Source organism: Pithys albifrons, chromosome 9, assembly GCF_047495875.1.
Source record: "Pithys albifrons albifrons isolate INPA30051 chromosome 9, PitAlb_v1, whole genome shotgun sequence".
NCBI lineage: Eukaryota > Metazoa > Chordata > Aves > Passeriformes > Thamnophilidae > Pithys > Pithys albifrons.
Genome location: NC_092466.1, coordinates 15782209 through 15802771, shown reverse-complemented (window position 1 = coordinate 15802771; position 20563 = coordinate 15782209). Strand labels below are relative to the sequence as shown.

At 51.0% G+C, this 20563-nt stretch overlaps 1 protein-coding gene across 11 annotated transcripts in view; it reads left to right on the top strand.

Annotated features, from left to right (window-relative positions):
- The first annotated feature begins 3212 nt into the window (after positions 1-3212).
- Positions 3213-20563, top strand: part of DNMBP (dynamin binding protein) — a 32639-nt gene continuing 15288 nt past the window's right edge. The window contains exons 1-6 of one of the 11 annotated variants that reach the window (XM_071563545.1): positions 3218-3287; positions 5227-5330; positions 7629-7692; positions 11494-11672; positions 13565-13687; positions 14244-16187. In XM_071563545.1, coding sequence (XP_071419646.1) covers positions 11528-11672; positions 13565-13687; positions 14244-16187 — 2212 coding nt within the window. In that variant the 5' untranslated portion in view covers positions 3218-3287; positions 5227-5330; positions 7629-7692; positions 11494-11527. The other 10 variants (XM_071563548.1, XM_071563546.1, XM_071563543.1 and 7 more) reach the window with 10 other exon arrangements.

Below are 20563 nucleotides of genomic sequence, written 5' to 3'. Positions count from 1 at the left end.
TCTAGTAGCTGATTTGGATTATTTGTAGTCAGACAGGCTGAAATGAGGCATGCTGGCAAAAGCCAGGGATTATCCCGCCTCCTTATGTCTTCAGACTCAAACCAGATGGTTTGCTGAGGGGTCTGCTGTAGCTAATGCAAACTATTAGTCTGAGCATAGGAGCAGCAAGGTGAGGTTTTGTAACTAGTGATGAGTAGAAGTCCAAGCCAGGTTATTGGACATTCCTTTGAGACAAATAGCCTGAACCTCAGTCTCATCAATGTGCAACAGGGAAGTGTGGATGCTTGATGCCAGTGGTGTGCTGTATGGGTACAGCATAAGCCATACAGGTTGTAATTGGTTTAGGAAAGACAAGATCCATAGTTCAGTGAGGTGGGGTACCACAGGCTGAGGCTTCAAATGCTGCTTAGGCTGTCTGGGCAGGTTTGGAGTAGAAGCAAGAGTAGAAACAAAGCTGGTTATTTCCATGATAAAGCAGGCAAAACATATCTAGCTTTCTTCATTGAAGATAAATAACTCCAGAGGGATAAACAGTATCAACTATGTGCCCCAGCTATTTCTTTTTCATTGGCTAATTATCCCTATCACCCCGTTTCTGTCTCAAGCCTGTCCAAAAAAGTGTCCCCAAAACATCTTTGCTCCTTCTCTTTTTCAGACATCACTTCTTGTGACCAACACAACCCTTCTACATAAGCATTATTCTGCACTTCATCCCTCATTGTGACCTCCTCCTCTGTCTGTGCTACAAGGTGCAGTGGCATTTTCAGCATTAGCCACACACACTCTCTCTTGTAGCTCTACCTACTAACAGCAGCTCTTTCTGTCATGCCTGTTCTTGTAAACGCAGACTAAGCTGTCCCTTGCATGTTAATTGTACAAGCTACTGCAAAAAAGTGCCAGGAATGGTAATGCACTTAACTGTGGCTGTGAGTGATTTTGGTCCGCAGAGGCCAGTGTGGGCTGGAGACACTGACCAGTTCAGCAGTCACAGCGTTGTCCGTGCTACCTGCATCCCAGCAGTGTCACAGGCTATTGAGCTGAGCCTGCTGGCTGCAGGGTGCTCTCGTGTTGCCCTCTTGTGGTCCTAGAAAATGTGGAACCATCAGTTCCACTTACTTTCCAGGGCAGAGTGAGTGGAGGGCGATTTCTTCCCTAGAACAGGACAAGCAGCCCAGGAGACCACCTCACTCACCCTCACAGGCTGCTCGTGGGGCTGGCAGTGCAGTAGAAAAATTACAGTCTCAGTCACAAACTTTTTCCCCTACGAGAGGGTTCCTGCAAGATACAGCCCTCTGGAGGAATCTTTCTCTGGACTGGGATTTGTCCAGCTCATTCTCTTCCCAGCTCTGAATATTTTTGTGTTGAACAATTTGGTAAAGCTCCATTTGGCCATGACAGCTCTCCATGTGAAAACGTGATTACAAAATATTTCTGAGGCAGGATTCTTTAAGTACATTTCTCAAAGGCCTGCCATGAACTTCGCCCCCAATGTTGCAAGAAGTGTGGGCTGAAAAGAATTCTAAACCTTTGGATGGAACACCTGTAGCACGGTGGTTTCTTAGGCTTTTGAGGCTCCAGTGAAGACAAAAGCAGTTGACAGGTTTGTGTCAGAAGGCACAGCAAATAGTCAATCCTCTCCATCTTCTCTAGGCCACTCATGATTTTGTAGACCTCTTCTCCACGCTGTGTTCTTCTTCCAAGCTGAAGAGTCACAGCCTACAGTTTTTCACTGTACAGTTTGTTCCCATATCTCTGAGCATCCTTACTGCCTGCCTCCAAACCTTTTTCCATTCTCTTTTACCCTTTCTGAGATTAAGGGAACAGAAGCGTATGCAGACACTGAAAAAACATTTAAGCAAAGGGAGTAAAATGAAGCCAAACTTTTAGGCCAAACTGAGAGGCCCTTGGGAGAGGCAGGAGGGCAAATGTCTTCTGCTTTCTGTAGTTGGCATGGAGGAAGCAGAAAAAGGGAAAATACAAATAAGTCAAAGAAAAGTGGGACAGTTTTGACAGGGATATCAGCAGAGTTGATCATGGCAGTGACTTGAAAGGCTGCAGGAGGAATTGGGATGATGAAAAAAGATCTTGGCAGGAAAGAACAGAAGAAATTTTGGGTCAGATGACATCTAGAGCCCTAGTGCAGGTGTTCATTCTTCAGCACCAGTAAACCGTCTACAGGAATCCATACTTGCAGGGAAGAGAGCACCCGTTCCCTGTGCAGCTTCAGGCCCCCTGCCAAAATCATCGCACCATGCCAGCAGTGTGGGTTCCCCCTTAGGAGAGCAGACGGGGAATCAGCGCCGAGTCTGTGCACGACTCAGAGCGGGCGTGCACCTCGCTCCGCACGCCCGCTCCCGGCTGGTGGCAAGTCAAGCTGGCATCTGTGTGGTTGCTATGGAGAAGTGTAGCTAAAAGCACAAACAAGTGCCGCCAAACGGTGATAACTGCGGGGAGGGGTGAGAGACTCCGGGCTTTACCGTGTGCTGCTGAGGGATGGTGTCCCTTGGGGCATGGAGGCTTTTTTTGGCCTGCCAGGAAAACCAGTGCAGGACTCCCTGTACTTGGTGTGCCCTGCTCTCTGTGATGCACAACTTGACCGGCCCTGCCACGGATTTCTGCTGGGGAACCATTTGTTTTTCTCCATCTTGGTGCTCTGGCATGATCTTGTAGTGTATCTAAGCAGCCAAACTAGCTGTCTGCACCAGATGGACAGTGTAGACCCACTCATCAGCTGCTGCCAAAGCTGAAGCCGACAGCCAGGGAGAAATTCCCAGGAGAAAGCAACAGCGGGGAAGGGGAGCCCCGGCGGTGCCTGTAAGGCCGCAGCGCTCTGTGGGGACGTCGAAGAGGGTTTGCATGGAGCTGCCTGCCGGGCTCCCGGTGCTGTGCCAGCAGCCTGGCGCGGGGCACGGCGCATGGTGCCAGCATGGAGGCTCCGGGGGTGCTGCACCTCACGTCCCCGCGCCTGCTACCCTCGCTGGGCACCGTGTCCCGCGTCGGGGGGTCCCCGTGGGGGAAATGCCTCGCAGCCTGGGGCCGGGCGGTGCTGTAAAGGACGATGTCCCGACGTCACCCGGGGGCCCCCGCGCCGCCCAGGCTACGGGCCGGCCCCCCCCCCGAGCAGCTCCGCCTCTCGGAGGCACCACGCCGGGCCGGGCGGCGGGGCGGGCGCTGGGGCCGGGCCGGCCGGGGCCCGGGAGGGGCTAGGCGGCCGCGGGGGGGGCGGAGGCGGGAGCGGGACCCGCAGGGCCCGAGCGGCCGCGGCGCTCGGAGCGGGCCGGGAGAAGGTAGGGACCCGCCGGAGCGGCCGGGGGCAGCCGGGCGCTCCCTGCCCTCCGCCGCTGCCCGGCCTGGCCGCTGCCCCGCCGGCCTCTCGCCCGGCTCCCCTCGCCCGGTGTGTCCCCGCGGCCGGCAGGCCTGCGCCACCACCGGCACCCCCTGCCCAGGCCTCGGCCCTGCCCGCCCCGGCGTGCTGCCGTGTGCCCCGAGTGGCTGCCCTGGGCCGCGCGGAGGTGCTGCTGGTTCGGGCGGTGCCGCGGGCTCGGGTGGGTGCGCGCCCCTCTCAGCTGGGCTGGGGCACCGTTTGGCCGCCCAGCCGTGCGCGGCCAGCTGGGTGCTCGCTGTACTCCGGCGGCTCCATCCCGCTGGCGCCCACGCTGCCCTGGAAACACCTCGGGCACCGCGGCAGAAGGGAGCAGCTGTAGTACAGAGGGAACCGCCCGTGTGCTCCGCACATTGCTCCCCTTGGGATCGTGCTCTCAAGTCGTGTCTGTGCAAGCAGTGGTAACCCGGGTGGGCTCCCACCAGGCTGGCATGCTGATGGAGGCTGGCGTGTCCTGCACGGCTGGTTGTTCAGGAGCACCTCGCTCTGTAGAAACAACGTCGGTGTCCCAGAGTGGTCTGGTGCGGAGGGCCCGGGGAAGGGCAGCACAAGTAGTTGTACACAGATAACAGAAGCTCCAGGCTGCAGCGCTGTGCCTTTCCCAGGTGCTTCTCCGAGACCGTCCACTCTGAGCCAGCCTGAGAAGAGAAACTTAGTAGAGTTCCCTGTTTGTTTTCACTTCAGCAAATGCAAATCCTTCTTGCATCGCTCAGGCTGACATAGTCATCTTGTATTTTAACAGAGATGAACTGGAGCTGACTCCTCCCGTGGCCTTGTCAGGGCATGAAGGCTTGGGTCACCCTCAGCATGCACTGAGACTGATTCTGCTGCTCTTTTGTTCCTTTTGCTGACCCTAAGCGGTGCCTCAGCTGATCTTGTCTGTGATGCAATTTGGCCTCTGGGTTCAGAGACCTGTGCTGCTGTGTCTGGTGTTTGAATCCCCCACCTCTGTCCATTTACGTCTTGTTCTTGCTGTAGTACTTAGGAAGCCTTCAGTTGTGTCATAAGCATTGACATCTGTTTTTCAGGTTTGTCATGATTGTTTAACTTTCAGTTTCTTCTGAAAAGGCTCCCTTTCCCATTGCCTCTGCCATTCTGTCTTTTGTTTCCATTTCAATTCTGTCTTTTCCTCCCTCTGAAAGAGCTCATAGATTCAGAATCTGCAGTTCTGCAGATGCTTTGCCAAATACAGTCTCTGTACCGTGCTGCAAGACGTCACCATCAGCCCCCTCATCTTGACTCACTCTGGCTGTGAGTCGTGCTGGGCAGTGTCTAAATGTGTCCTGCTTGTGTGAGGAGCCTTCCATAGCACCAATAAATAATGCCAATGCTGCTCTTCTGTTTGTGAAGTCCTCTGCTCTGCCAAGGTTTCAGTTCTCTCTCCAGCTTAGATTTATTAGTGACATTAAAAACTAGTACAAACAGGCAACCGTTTTAAAGAACTGTGAAGCTGGCAGTGGGATGGGAGGAACTAAGCAGTAGGGCAGAGGAAAAGAGTGGCATTCAAAGCTTTACAGAGCACCAGCTCTACTAGCCATTGTGAGATGGTGTGGCTGTGTGACATCTCAGGGTTCTGAGTGCAGCTGAGGTGTCCCTGCAGTGGGTGACTGTTCAGATGGACTTTGTGACAGTGGTGATGTGAGCTTGGGTGGGACAGCCTGAGCTGTGCTTACCTTAGCACTTTGATGCCTTAAGAGGTAATTTCCCCTCAACCTCCAACAAAAGTATATTTCTAATCACATTCTAAGCGTTGCTCAACCCTACTTCTGAGCGACACAGATTTTACTTTGTCTTATTTTTAGAACCTTTCTGTTAGGAAATAAAATTCTTTGTATCCTTCTCAGGAGCATCTAGGGACTCTGAAAGGAAGAGGTCCAGATATCAGCAGAATCCCTGCTGAGGTTTTAGGTTCTTTGGAGATAACAAGCAGTGCAGAACAGGAGTGATGGTGAGTTAAGAGCAGAGCTTCCAAGTCAAACTCAAGTAATTTCAGATTTCTAGACTCCCTGCCCAGTAACTAATGTATCACAATGGCCTTTTGTCCAAAAGTTATCTTGAAGAATATTGTTGAGAGTGCAAAGTCAAGTGCTGCAGTGTTAAGGAATGTCCTTGTAGCCCCAGTTCAGCTTGTTTTGGATATGTACTTAAAGTGTCAAGACTAATTTTGTAATTGTACACTACTTACCCTCAGGAGCCCAGACACAGGTACTGCACAATAGAAATGGTGCTGCTCTTGGGGTTTTCCCTGTTCCTTATTCTAAGTTGTATTGTTTAGTCTGTCTACAAAAATGGCAAGAGAGACAGCCGTGCGCCTTGGAGTGGGAGGAGACAGGGCTCAGTAAGAGTCTGTAAGGTGTGTGCAGCCACACCATATAGAATTAGGGAAACTCTTCCTAAGCCATCGTTTTGGTCTTTACATGCTTGGGTCCCCAGTGCCAGAGATTAAATATCCATCACAGTCATCTTGCTCACATGTTGTGGCAAGGTGTTCTGCTTTGCATTAAAAATTGATGCTGTGCTCCAGTTTCCAGATGACTTCCATTTTCTTGCCTTCTGACCCAACACAAACCCCCTCTTCCTTCCTTCCCACACCACACTTAGCCCACACAAATAACCACCAGCCTGCCCTCAGCCATGTTCTGCAACAGAGCAGGTGAGAACACTGCCAGCCAGAGCCCAGCTGGAGAGATGTAGTAGTTTGAATGACTTGTGTGGCACCTATCAGAGCTCCTGTGGCGAATACCCCAAACTGCCACATGTGTGGCGGAGGCCAGAGCCTGGTTTAGCAGCCCTTATTCTTGATGGTCCTGGTTCTGGAGGGCTTGGTGATCCTAAATACATGAATTTCAGTGATTTTTGGTATATAAGGTCCCAGACAAAGCAAAAGAAGCTGTTTCTTTTTGAAGTGAGGAGATTCCTCTTCCTCCTGGGAGCCATATGGAGTTAAGAGGTGGAGCAAAGAGATGCTGTTTCTCACTGTGTGAAGCTCAGCAGGGGGACTGTTTGGGATCTGCTGAGTCAAGCAGCGTGTCCTTACAAGAAGCTGCAGTGATCAGCATTTCCCTGGCAGGACAAGGCTCCTCTCCCCAGCACCGTTAGTTGGGTTTTTGCGCTGCTTGCTGTGTCGTCTGTTGTTGGGATTCATAGGGTCAGCTCTGTAGTTTGGCAGAGCCACAGTCCCTGCATTGGCAACATCTCCAGCTGGGGCCCAGGCAGCCTGGCTCAACGGGGTATTGTTTATTCCAACCAGGAATGGGCAGGCAAGCAGGGACCTCAAGGAGCCTTACAAAGCAACATATTCTCCTCTAAGCAGGGAGAGTCACTCACTGCCAGTCGTGACAGCTCTGAAGGCTGGCCAGAGCAGCCAGGGCATGCTGGTGTGCAGGCAATGTCCTACCATAGAAGTGTGGATGAGAACTGTCCAGGTCGTCTAGATACAGTGGGGTAAGGAGGAGGGAAAGAGAGCTGTCTAGATTTGGAGACCATGGGGACCAACAGAGGAAAAAGGTAGAAAAGCCTCAGCATGTAGTTAGTAAGCTTCTGTTCTTGACACAGTGGCATGAGAAGCCAAGCGTAACTCCTGCTTTCCTCCCACTGTGCACTGTGTACTGATCCTGAAGTGTACAGTGCAGTGAGAGCTGCAGCACATCTCTTGTTGAAGCCAGAGCCAGCAGCTTGAGGGCTCACTGAACAGGGCCAAGGGGCATCTCTGTCTCTGGGAGTGGATTGTGTTTTCAGTGAACAGACATTGAGCTGTCATCAGTGGAAGAATATAGCCCATTCCTGGTCTGCTGCTCACACAGGCTGTAAGGTTTTTAAAGAGATTGAGACGTCTGCTGCACAAGAATCCATTTGTCCTTGTACAAATCCAGTGTGCCCAGATGGCATGGTTTGGTCTGTTTGGTGAAACATTTGTCTTTTAGTTATGGTGCTGTCATTACTGAGTATACTCAGTTCTAACCATGCTGTTTCTTGAGAAGCTGAAATGTTTTATTGAGAGAGGAAATGAGTGGCAGTAGCACCTGCCAAGTTTGGTTGCCTTGCTGCTAAGTTGCTGCATCCTTCTGTTACTGGTTTTTATCTGATGATCTGAGCAGCACTTTGGGAGTACCACTGAATTAGCTGTCCACAAACCTTTTGGGTCTCTCCTTTTACCAGGGCTGTTAATACTTGTTGTAAACAACCTAAAATGATCTCTTCACATGGCTGCCTTAAGTGATTGAAACTCTTTCTTCATCATCTTTAGGAGGCCTGCTTCCACCTAACCGATAGTACTTTGACCAAATGCCTGACAATTATTTGAGATGCTGGTAAGTCTGTTGAGATTTCTTACTCTGCCCAATTTCAGCTGCAAAAAGAGGAGTGATACAAGAAGTTGTCAGAGTCTGTGTGTAAATGTCTTTTTTTGGCTGCTGTGCCTTGATCCAGTCTGTGTGGAAGGTCTCTGAACAATATTGTAACAGAGTTAATAGCTGTTATTTCATTCTGGTCCCTCCTTTCATCAGCTGACATTGGACCAGACACGCTCCAGGGCTAATGGCAAATGGGATAGGCAGTCTTCCATGGAGGTAATGTTAATGTGTGCTGAGCATGCATGCAGGCAGGCCGGGAGGGGTGGTGATTAATGCCCTGGGAATCCACTCTATCCTTGCTGCACAATGCTTTTGTGTCAGGCCCAGAGCTTGGCACCAGGCAGGCTGTGGTCGGGTGCCAGGAACACATTACCTGGTTTGTGCAGGATCAGGCAGCGAGACAGAGCCTGTATGTTCTCAGCAGGGTGAGTTTGCTGCTGTGCCACAGCTTCATACTTGTACAGTGAGGCTCTCTTTGGATGCGGGTCTGCTGCTGGGCGGGGCAGGAGTCCTGCCACTCCTGACCTCCCCCAGCGTGAAATCCCTGCGTATACTTAGTTGTCGCAGAGCCCTCCCTCCTTCCCTCTGGCTGGCAGGCATCACCCATCCTTGAGGTGAGAGGGGATGGTGCTTGGCCAGCTGTCAGGAGCCGTGACTCACTGGGGATCACAGGCGGAGCCCTGCTCTCCCTGCAATCTGCTCTTCCTTCTGGAGCCTCTGCGTGAGCTGTGGCTGAATGTTTGTTTTTGCCAGATCTGGGGTGGATCTGGGAGAAGCTCAGGTCCACTATTAAGCCTGAAGAGTTGGACTCAGTAAGTTTCCAGTCTGGAATATGTTGGGAGGCTTCTTTCTCTAGGTGGGGTTTTGCAGAAAGTGTTGGCAGACAGCTCTGCATGGAGTAAGACAAGGCCAAGGTCCTGGAAAACATAATATTTTATGTTCAGTTCATGTCATGGAGCAAGCAAGCCCCACAAGACTGATTTACTGCTTGAGAATACAGGGGCATACTGTCTAGACTTGGATGGAGTCAGAGGGTGATCCTGCTCTTCTTGGTACTTCGGAGGGAACACGGGCCTGTTGGGATTCTATTTTTGGCAGTTTTAGAAGTTACTTCACACTCTCTTATGAGCTACCTCTCAGGGAATGCTTTTTACGTGAATACATTAGTGCTTTATTATAACTGTAATTAATATATACATGGCAGAACAATTGCAGTCCTGCCTGTCACTCGCAATCTTCTGTCTCATTGGAAAATCTTGCACATTTTAATGATGAGTCCTTAGAACTGCAGGTGAGTTAAGGAAGTGACACTCCTGCTCTCATGGGCAGGATTGTTGGGAAGGCCATATCCTCAGCCGCAGTGACTGTAGCAAAACGAGGGTCTGGGTCTGCAGCACACATGCTATAATTCTTGCATACCTCAGCCCATTCTTACATTACACCCTTGACAGAAGAAATGCAAGAAATCTTACTGTACCATCATGTGCTTCTGGAGAAACTACCCCAAGGCAGTAATTGTGTCTGCAATATGTTTTCTCCTCTCTGTGCAATGCTGCTGTGAAGTTTGAATATTTAGAGTAAGGATTCCTAGGACCCTGAGCTCACTGTGGGGTGGGGTGCACCTTGCAAGCCTCTGCTACTGTTGCGCCTGTTGCTGCTGCTCTCCTGTTCCCGTCAGAGCATGCAGCAACATGTCCCAGCCACCCCACCTCAAACAGCCAATGGATCCTGACTTGCCGTTAGTATTTCCGAGCTAATTGATGGCTCTTCCATCTTCTCTGCTCCACATGGTCATGTTTTTAATACTGTTGCTCCTTCTGCCTCAGTAGGTTTCTGCTATCCTGAACTGCAGCTCTTTGTGCTCCTGATTCACTCCAGTCCATTCATCTCTTTTTGGTGGCAGAGTGCTGTCAGCTGCTGGATATTGGGCTCTTTGTTTCTACAGCCAGCACAAAGCTGGTGACAAAGGGACAGCCTGTGTCCCAAGGAGCCCACATGGTATGGGGAAGGCAGTGGAGAGTAATAGGAGGAATGGATGGGATAGCAGAGGTGAGGATGGCGAGAGGCTGGGCCACAGTGTGCTGGCTGCAGTACGGACATGGCCTGGGGGTGGGAAGAGACGTGCTGAGGAAGCTGTTTCTGCTGAGTACAAACCCGCTTTGTTCCCAGGAGGTGAGTCAAACTGGATAAACAGAGTGGTCCTGTCAGCAGAAAGCTTTTCCCTGCCTGGATCTCCCACTGGCACTCTCACTGGAAGTTAGTTTCATCCCGTCAGCAGGAAAGTTTTTTCTGGTTAGATTCCCCTTTTCCTGACTCTCCAGGGCTCAGGTGGGCTGTGTGTGCCTGTATGGAGAAATGGGGGGCTCATGCGTTTGTGTTTTGTTGTGTTGTCACTGTGCTCTTTCTGCTATCAGGTAGGCAGGGTGGTTTGACAAGCCATATTGAGTAAGGGATGGGTATCACTGGCTGGACGGTGCTTGGAGTGTAATAGTTCACTGTATACTTAGAGGTGCCTTGGGAAGGGAGGAGGTTGGGTCCCATTGCAGGGAAGTTGTGTCCAAATGGACAGAGCAGGGACTCTGCTTGTGATGTAGGAGGAAAGCAGTCGGTGCCATGGGGAGGATGCTGACATCCCAGTGTTGCGGAGGGCAGGGCTCTGGAAGCAGCTCGGAGAGGTGCTGGCAGTGCCATCTTGTGCCTGTAATTGCAGTAAGAGAGAAAGTGAAGGCAAACACTCCCTGGCCTGAGATGCTGATGTTGAGAAATAATTCCTGGTCGCTTTGGATGGATGAACTTTTCCGTTTCCATTCCAAGGAATCTGGGAGGAGACGAAGGAACAACTTAATCTGCAGGACTGCTGCTGCCCTGGTGCAATATATTGCCTTGATGGTGAGGCTGAAAAGCAGAAATGATACACGGAAGTGCCCTGGCTCAGCAGCCAATTCCAGAGAAAGGGGGAATCCAGGGCATAGACCTTGATGAGGAGGTCTTTACCTGCCTTCAGGTCCTCTGCTACGGGGAATTTCAGCCTTGAATCCCAGAGCCTTGGACAGGGTGTGTACCCTCATCTCAGCCAAGGTGTTGGCCCCCAGGGGATGACTGAGCCAGGTACCTAGAAGGCGGAAGGGATATTTCCAGTCAGATCTGAGGATGCCTAGGCTGAGTCAGCCCAAGTGGGGCTGGGAAGAGTTCACTGGTGGGGAAGAAAATGGTGGCGTGAACAGCCTCAGCGGACTTCTTTGCCTCTTGCCTTGCTGGGCCAGAAGTGTGACACTGCTTCAGCATGCAGTTCTTGTGGCCCTGAGTGGCAGCATTGGGAGGGGAATTCCTGTGCCCATCCAGAGCATGTGCGGTGGGATGTGCAAGGGGGTGGTACTGTCTGTCCACATGGCCCTGGCAGGCTCAGAGCCTTGCTGTGTGTGCTACGGAAATGCTGAGCTTCCTCCCCTCCTCCTGCTTCCTTCCTGATGGGAATTCACTTCCAAATTTCTTGCTACTTCTCCTCACCTTGCAGAACAAACACATGTCCCTGCAGAGATAGCCAGAGGGGCCAGACAGGGCAGGTTAGACCACGGGGGCTGCATTGATGGAGACCCTTGGCTCCCGTAGCATATGGTAAGGTGTGTCAGGGAACTCAGAACAGAACCCTCCCTCACACTTCTCCTCTGCCTCTTGTGCTCAGGAAGGGTTTTGCTTTCTGAGCATATGTGTGGTAATTTCAAGTGTTTCTGGCTGCTAACAAACTTGTCACTGTCTCAGCCTTAGGCACTGATCCACCTTCAGACCCTGCGCAATGGAGGCTGGCTCCGTAGTACGAGCAGTCTTTGATTTCTGTCCCAGCGTCTCTGAAGAGCTGCCCCTCTTCGTGGGAGATGTCATTGAGGTGTTGGCTGTGGTGGATGAGTTCTGGCTCCTCGGCAAGAAGGAAGGTGTCACAGGTAAGAGCTGGAAGTGTCTGTATCTGGATCCATAGATGCGTCAGGTAAATACCCACTCCATGAGCATACCTTTCCTTGGCCAGCACTGTGCAGGACCTGATTTGATTTACTAAATCTTTCATGGGGCTTTTGAAACTGAGGATGCAGGTTGCCTGCCAGCTTTGTCTCTACTGTTCAGACAGCTTGTTTGTTGTTTTTTGAGAGAGATTAGTGGAGGGTCAGTTCTTGAGGAGATGAGAGCTTCACAACACTGTTCCATTCTCTGTGGTGAGACAGCCCATTTCCTGGATAGTTTATGTGCTGACCTGCTGTGGCGGTGGAAGGGGAGAGAGGAAACAGATGCACTGAAACTGGAAATACATCTACATCCAAGTGACCTTGTCAGGTCAAGTCAGTTGGAGATGCAGCAGCAGAGTCCATGTGTCCCCCGAAGCTCTCTGACTCAGCCCCGCTTCCTCCTTTCCGCTTCAAAGCATTTTCCTGTACGAACTGTCATCAATATCCGTGTGTTTGAAGTAGCATGCCAGTTCCAAACTTTTGGAGAAGTGTGAGAAACTTCTGAAGCAGCAAAATCCTTTTAGTGAAGCACTTGGAGTCTCATAGTCTCTGTTTAGGCAGCTCTTTCTCATCTTAATGCTGATATTAGAGGATGTGTGAGCTCTCAGCGAGAGGAAAACCAGGCCACTTCAAAGCATAAGCCTGCCTCTGTCTTCAGCAGGAGAGTGGGACTGGAGTTTCATCCCTGGCTATAAAGATGGAGCTGCCATTGTAGCAGCAGTCTGCACTCTCCTAACAGCCACAATCTGTCTCCTGTGTAAAGCAAAAATGGACAGAGCAAAGTTGGAGAGGAGGATTTCTCTCCTGTGCTCCATCTAGCTGATAAGTGTCATTGAGTATGTACCTGATCCTGATGCTGCTGCCAAAGTCACTGGGCAAAAATGACATCTGCAGTTCTCACCACAGTTTTGTGTTACAGCACAAGTGGTGAGATTGTTCTCAAGAAGATGAAGCTATTAAGGAATAATAAACAGATGTGTGTCATAGCTCAAAGATAAACCAATGAACTGAAGTCAAACCGAATGTTTTTTAATGACCTTTAATTCAAAACCTGCTTCCATTCCTGCTTTCTCTTGGAACAGCTCTTCTAGTTTTATGCCCAGCTTTCTAAACTAAAGTTGTAGGGAACTGGAAAAGCATTTTTGAATAGAGGCTTTGAAGGTGCTGCAGCCTCATTCTCATTAGTCTGTGTGGAATAATTACTGTAGCTCCATGACTTCCTTTCTAAGAGCATTATGTTGTTTCCATGTACAGAGCAGGAAACTAAGATATGGAAAAAGAGGTAGAGCTGGTTAAAACTGTGAAGGAAGAAACTGAGGCTAGCAGACACCAAACTGCCTAAATCCAATGCAAAGCTCTGGATGTCTAGGATTTGGTGTTTCCACGTTTTATTAGAAAATACTGGGTCAGCAAGAGGGAATGCTGGAAGTGCTACTAGCCCAGTCAGGAGACAGCATCCAGCACTATGGATCTCTCAGTACTCACCATGGATCTGAGTTGGGAAGGAAGCAGTAAAAGCAGAGAAAACCTAATATCTCAGTTGCCAGAAACTCCATGCTCATGGCACAGTCGCAGTAACAAACACAGTGTGTTGGTTGCCTGGAGTGATCTGAGGGCACACAGCTTTTGGTTCTCTGTTAGCTCATAAGCATTTAAAACCTCAGGAATTCCTGACTCCCAAACTCATTCCTCTTCCACCATGCTATTGAGACACACAGGATAAATGGGTATTTGCCTTTAACAGGAGATGAATAGATACCAGAATCTGGAAAGAGGGTGGAGGTGGTGGTGGGCTACAGGTAAGACTCATTGCTGACAACTGCTTCTCCTTTTAGGGCAGTTTCCTAGCAGCTTTGTTGAACCTGTGGATATTCCCCCTTTGAAGCAGGGAGAGAAACTGTTTGTTTGTACCAATGACTTCACATCTCAAGAGCCAGGGAGCTTATCATTGCAGAGAGGTAATCTCCATTCCCTTCCTTTGCTTTGCACTTCATAAGCCTCATCTGTCCTTCCAGACAGATGAACCTAGTCACAGCATCTTGTCTAAAGTGACAGAAGAGAAAGGTGAACTTCCTAAAACCTCATGACTTTGGTCTTGTCAAATCCACCACGGATCTCTGGGCTTCTGCCACTCTGATACCAGTTTCTCATGATCTATCATTACTCATGAAACTCCAAAAATTGGAGTGAGCTATCATAGTAACTTTACAGCTGCCTTTTAACTGACCTCCAATACCCAAATCTTAGACTTGCATTTGGGGGAGAAATCAAAAGCTTTAATGCACCTTCAGGTCTTTGCAGCCAAAACTATGTATCTTAGATATGTGTGTGCAGGAAGCTGCTGATAATTCCTGCCTTACCCCATCCTGTTCTCATGTGCATCCCCAACATGCACTCTGCTCTCACAGAGTGCCAGACCTCACCCACAGCCAGGAGGGTCGCAGGAAGGCAGGAATAAGAGGTGGGAAGCAATAATGATAGCAATTTTCAACTGGTGTTTGTCATTCCCTGCAGGAGACCTGGTGATCCTTGGGGGGTCCCTAGCCTCTAGCTGGCTCCAGGGCCGAAGCAGTTGGGGTTCCAAGGGCTTTTTCCCCTCATCATGTGTGCGGGAGTTGTGCCTTTCAGTTCAGAGACGTCAGCTGTCCCAGAGCATTCTCCTGGAGGTGCCTGCCTACTCACTGGGCCAAGCCCGGGCCCTGATGGACCTCTCCGCTCAGCTGGAGGAAGAACTGGACTTCAGGGAAGGGGATGTAATCAATATTGTTGGTGTCCCAGAACCTGGCTGGTTTGAAGGTGAGCTCAGAGGCTGCAGGGGCATCTTTCCAGAGGGTTTCGTGGAACTGCTTACTCCTCTGCGAGCACCAGGAACCTCAGTGAATCCAGAGCCCATTGGGACTTGTGATACCAATGGGACAGTAGAGATGCCTCCCAAGGAGGACAAGGAGCCAGGGAGCACTTACGGTGTTGCCCTATACCAGTTCCAAGCCCTGGAGGCCAAGGAACTGGATTTTGATGTGGGTGACAGAATCCAGATTATTGGTGTTCTGGAGGATGGCTGGCTGGAGGGAGAACTGAGAGGAAAACGTGGCATCTTTCCACACAGATTTGTGAGGCTGGAAGCCTCTGAGGCTTGCAGAGAAAAGGTGTATTCTGGGGATCTGCAAGGTGAAGTCAGTTGTGGTTTGACCAACCATCAAGACACAGAAAGCACCTGCTCTGAAGCTCTTACTTTGCCACAGAAAGATGTCATGGGAAAGGAAAATGTCTTGACTGCACACCCTGAGCCTGCCACCATTCTGTCTCACAAGGTGGGGAGGTCAGAGGGTCCTTTTGGCACTGACTGGACACAGCATCAAGCCTTTTCCAGCACAGGACATCAAGGGCTACATCCAAAAGGCACAGTGGACTCCCTCCTCTCTGACTGCACAAAGACAGCCAATGGCCTTCTCCCCTCTGTTCAGCTGCCTACCCCACAGGGCAACAGGCCTGGCCAAGCAGGTGAGTTGAAGCCTGAGGGGACCATTTCATCCTCCCCTGGAGACTCAGAAACTCATGCCCTGCACGAGCGTGATGGAGACAGTCCCACTGTGCCCTTGCAGGCTCCCCACTTTGCCCAAGATCCTTACAGGAGCCAGGTGATTTCATCTTCCAACAGCTGGGCAGAATCCCAGCCCCAGGAGATCCAGTGCAGCACCCAGAACCTTGACAATTGGATGGACAGTCAACAGGAGAAGCCCAAGCCCTGTTCCTCCAGCTTAGAAGTGGCCCAGGTGGGTCTGGACACATGCACTGGGAGCTGGAAGGAGTACTGCCCACTTGCAGTGCAAGGGGACAGCTGCACAGACCTTGACTCCAAATTGACAGAGCAGCTGGCACAGTTTGAGAAGAGTCTGTCAAGTACCACTGCTGAGCAGGACAAGGTCTCCCGTCACTTTTCTATCTTGGACTACAGCTCTGAGAAGGACATTGTCCGTGGCTCTCCTGTGTCCGTCCCTCACTCCAGGCAGACAGAGAGAAGGAAGGCCCTGAGGCCACCTCCTCCTCGGCCCAGCAGCCTTGCAACAACCCCTGTGCACACGCTGGGTGGCCACGTGCCCAAAGGCAGGTCTCTGCCCTTCTCAGTCAAGCCGTCCCGGCCTGCGCCCCGGCCTCCATCAGGCAACCAGCGGAAGAATGTGGCCCCTGCGCAGCTTCAGCCCAGCACTCCAGAGCTTCGGGTGGAGGAGGGATGTGAGGACTTAACACAGGCAGGATCAGCTTCTCCCTGCTCCATTCTGCTGACTAGGATTGGAGAGGTGGAGCGAGACCTGGAGGCTTACAGCAAGACCCGTGCTGAGCTAAGCCTGATGCTGGAGGAGCAGCAGGATGAGCTGGTGAGAGCAGAGACCATGGAAAACCTTTATTTCTGTGACTCCAACATTGAGAGCCTTAGCATGGAGCTGCAGGAGCTGAGAGGTGAGTCTACAGCAGCATTGGATGGGGTGCTTCAGGGGGACAGCTGCCTCTGCTGTTTAGAGACACTGTTGAAGCCAGTCTTTTACATGCTTCTTTTAATTCCTGATTTTGGTAATTTTGTAAGCAATGTTGCAGTACAAATCATGATTTTGCCTTGGAGAATCACAGTGTCTTTCTCTGGACATCCCTTCACCCTGGTCTTTCCCACCCCCTTTTCCTTTCAACCCTCCCATCTTCTAGCCTCACCATACATCCAGAGCTTTCATCTGATTCATTCCCAGTATGTCCTTGCTGTCAAGCAAAAACACAGCTGCTGCAGGTTCAGCCTCCCTGCCTCACCCGTCTTAGCTGTAAGGGAGTGAGTAGCAGCTTCAGAGGGGCCTTGCTGGTGGTCCTGGAGTTGAGATTTGAGTTGATGTCTGTGGTGTGACTGCCCTCAACCCGTCAGGGCACTGGGTTTCCTGTGGTGTCTGCTGTGGTGGTGATACAGACCTGTGGGGATTTGTTACTCAGATCACAGGGGATGCATAGAAGGGGACTGAACCTGGCTTGGGAGTGTGATGGATTAGTGGGCAAAAACTAAAGCCTACCCCTGTGCTCCTGCCATCCATGGAGTCCTGGGCAGGAAAATGACACTGCTGTTGGTAACAGCAACACAGAGCTTTAAATTGTGGCATATCTTCAGCTGAAAGGGTGACTTTTGTCCATGCAGCTCAGAAAAATTACTCAGAGAATAGCAATTTGCCATGGTTGTATCAGCACATTTGGTCTCTGAAATCCCAAGGTATCATGTAAAATCAGTGCTGTTAATTACATTACACTTGATATTACAGTAGACAAAGTGTAAAGACAGGTCCATATCCATTTTATCCCACAGTCTCTTCCGCAGCTTCTCCCAGGAGCTCTGACACTGCAGTTCTGTTACTGAAACCCACGATGTGCAGGAAATGTGGGCACTGCATACAGGAGGTGGAGTGAAATGCCAGCTCCTGCCTGGGGATTACTCACTCTGACTTCATTGCTTCTATCCTCCCACTGCTTTATCAGTGCTCAGGAGCCCAGGCTCTTTGTTGCACGATCATGTCTGATGCAGAACACGTGGGAATGAAGGCTGATACGTATGCACCAGGAAAATAGAGTGACAAACAGCCTCCACACCAGTAGTGTGCAAGAGGGGCGTTTGAAAGGAAGCTTAGAGGATTTGAGTCTAGATGAAATAACTTGAAGGTAGAAAGAAGAAAATCTTGGCTGAATCTCAAGGGAATTTTTCTAATGGGATGGATCTTGGCTGGGAAATGTCTTCTACTGTCTCAGTGCTTCCTGGCAGATGGATCCTGTAGAATCTGTGTCCTGTTAGTTCCTGAAAATGGAAGTTCTAGGTGAGAACTAATGCACTATCCAAAGACACCTTCAAGTTAGTATCCCTTCTGTTGTTCTAGAGGATTTTTCAGCAATTCAGGAGACCTGAGGATCTGTAAGAAACTTCTCTGATCCTGTGATAAAGACATGTCCTACCCTAGCTGTCACATCCCTCCAACCACATCTGCATGTGGCCAGAGAGCATGTCTCAGGCTTCCTAGCCCAGCTTTAGTGCAGCAGGCCAGATCAGTAATGGGGTGTCGCATCAACTCAGCAAAACGTGTTTGTGCTATGCCTGCCATCCTTAGGAGAACATGGAACCACACTAGAGGCAGAAAAGCTTTCGCTAAGCTTTGACCAGCAACCAAAGCAGGGCTGGTGTAGTCTTGAGGAAATCCAACCTCTTGGTCTATCCTTTGAGGGAGCCAAAGGAAGTACAGAAAATACGTGGTTTTCTACAATATCTGTTTAAAATGGTCAAGTTGCTTCTTCGGTGTGTCTTGTGTGCCCACTGGAGGTTCACCAGGCTTGGGCAGAATTAGCACTTGCTTTCCTGCAATTGGAGTAGGACAGGCCATAGGTTTTGTTTTTGTCTTCTACCAGCTAAGAGCATGGGCTGTGCATTTCTACCAAGTGCTGAAAAAACCTGAAACATGGGTGACATCCATGGACTTCCACATTTTCTGTCTAGAATATGTTGTGGTTTTCTCTTGGTTTCTTTTAGGAGTTCTGCATTTGGGATGGAAAACTGGGAGTATGTTGTGCCCTGCAGCAAGAGGTGTTTAAATTAGAGTGTGTGTTTCTGTAGCCTCCTGTAAATTTATATTGTGTGTTGGCACTGGACTCCATAACTCCAGTAATCCATTCAAGGCTGTTTACCCTGGAGCAGGAAACCAGGCAGCTGTGGCTGCATGGTGCTGTGTAGTCACTGCTCGGAGATGCTCTATCTTGCAGGGAGCAGCTCCTCTCCTGGTCTTTTGGTGACTGTGAGTGAGGGCTTGGAAAAGGATGGGCTCAACATCAGGTTTGAGCTAGGGGCAGCCTGAAGGCCTAAGTTTGCCCCAGTGAGGTGTTGAACAGAGCCCAGCCTCTTCTAGGACCATGTGTTTTAGCCTCTGTGCCATCAGGAGTGTGAAGGCAGAGGAAGGAGATTTGGTATCCCATCTCTGGTTTGTGGCTTCCTGCGGTCTCACACAAGTCTGTTTCCCTTCCCTGAGGACACTGCTCTGGGGCAGGGCCTCTGCATGCTCCAGTGCCCTCCTCTTCCCTGCCTGCGGAGAGGCTTTGGCAAAGCCGCAGAGCCGGTTTGGGCGGTGAGAGCCTGCCTAGTCTCAGCTTCCCTCCTCGGGGCTGGTTACTGATTACTTTGGGCAGCAGGTGGAGGAGGCCAGGAGTGGCAGTGATTGGGCCTGCGCCTCTTCGTACCCTTGCTGACTGGTTTCAGGAAGCAGCACCCGTGTTTCACTTGGGACGGGAGCCCTGGAACAGAGCAGAGAAGCAGCGTCAGCCCAGACTTGGGCTCAGGGAGGGGAGTCAGCCCCTGCACCACACCCCACAGGACTTTGTGCACTTATCCTAAGACGAAACACTGCATGGAAGATCCAAGACAGGAACGGCAGCTCCTCGGCTGGAAATACGAAGACTGTGTTGCCATATGGAGAGAGGACATGGCTGGTGTGGCTGTGCTGCGCAGGGAGGCTGACGGCAGTGACAGACCCAAGGTGACAAGGAGGCACTACTCAGGCAGCCAGGGAGCAGACAGCAGCTGGGACAGTCACAGGAGAGGGGAGGGCATTGCCGTGGACCAACAGAGCATGAATGGAGACTGTGGAGGTTTTTGGAAGGGAGATGTGCATTACATGGACTGCAGGAGAGCAGATGGTGCTTGGGAAGGCAAAAACCAGGATACAGAGGGTAGATACTACAGGATGTATGAGAAGGATGGCATTCAATACAGAAACTGCAGTCCTGAGATAAGAGAAGGGCGGAACAGAGAGAACAGAGTATCTGGGCAGTATACGGAGGGGGGAGGGCAGTATGGAGATGATAGAGGCCATCGAGGCTATAGGGAGGGGAGAAGGTGGTATCAGGACTACAGAGATCCTAGGGACTACAGTGAGGATGAAAAACATTATAGAAAAAAGGAAAGGTGGTATAGGCAAGAGAGAGAGACTGGGGAGTATAGAGAGGGAAGAAGGCAGTATAGAGAGGACAGAGGCAATCAAGTATATAGGGAAGGGGAAAATTGGTATAGAGAAGGTGGAGGCACTGGGGCATATAGAGAGCAGGAATGGTGGTATGTAGATATCGAGGACCAAGTAGACCAGGAAGACGTTGAGCAGCATGGGCAGTCCAAAGACCATATCATGGACCACAGCAGTCTGGACAGAGGTTGTGAAGTTCCTGCATTGGCAGTCAGGTCCTCAGGAGACAGTAGTAGGAGCCTGGGGTCAGGTACCTGCTACACACAGTTCAAGACATGGGATGTTGACTGTGATGGCTGTGGGGAGCTGGAAGAAGCAGCCCCAGGGCCTGGGATGCCAGCCAAGAGCAGCAGTGGAGCAGAGCGCTCAAGGGTTCGCACGGGCCGGCCGGACTGGAGCCAGATCTGGGAGCAGGAGGCCAAGAACACAAACAGGGTGGGCTCTGTGCTGCAGCGAAACAGCTTCTACAGACGGACAGCTCCCAGTGCCCTGCGGCACTCAGAGTTTGTGCAGACCAGGAAGAAAAAGCAAGGTATGCAGGGAAATGGTGGGCAGTTGCCTTGGGCGTGTCTTTGCCCTCCCCTGGCAGCGGGGCAACACCGGGACTCTGACACAGGTGGGGGTGGCCAACACAGATGGGAAGGCTCATGAGAAAACTCCTCCCTGGGACTTGCTGAAATGAGCACCGTGGTCCTTACCCCTCTGGACAGTCGCTGATCTGCCCTGCAAGGGGATTTCTCAAAGGCCCAGGTGACAGGGAAGCACAAGGCAGCACAGACTTGCTGTTGTCCTTTCTGTTGCTCCTCTGTGTTC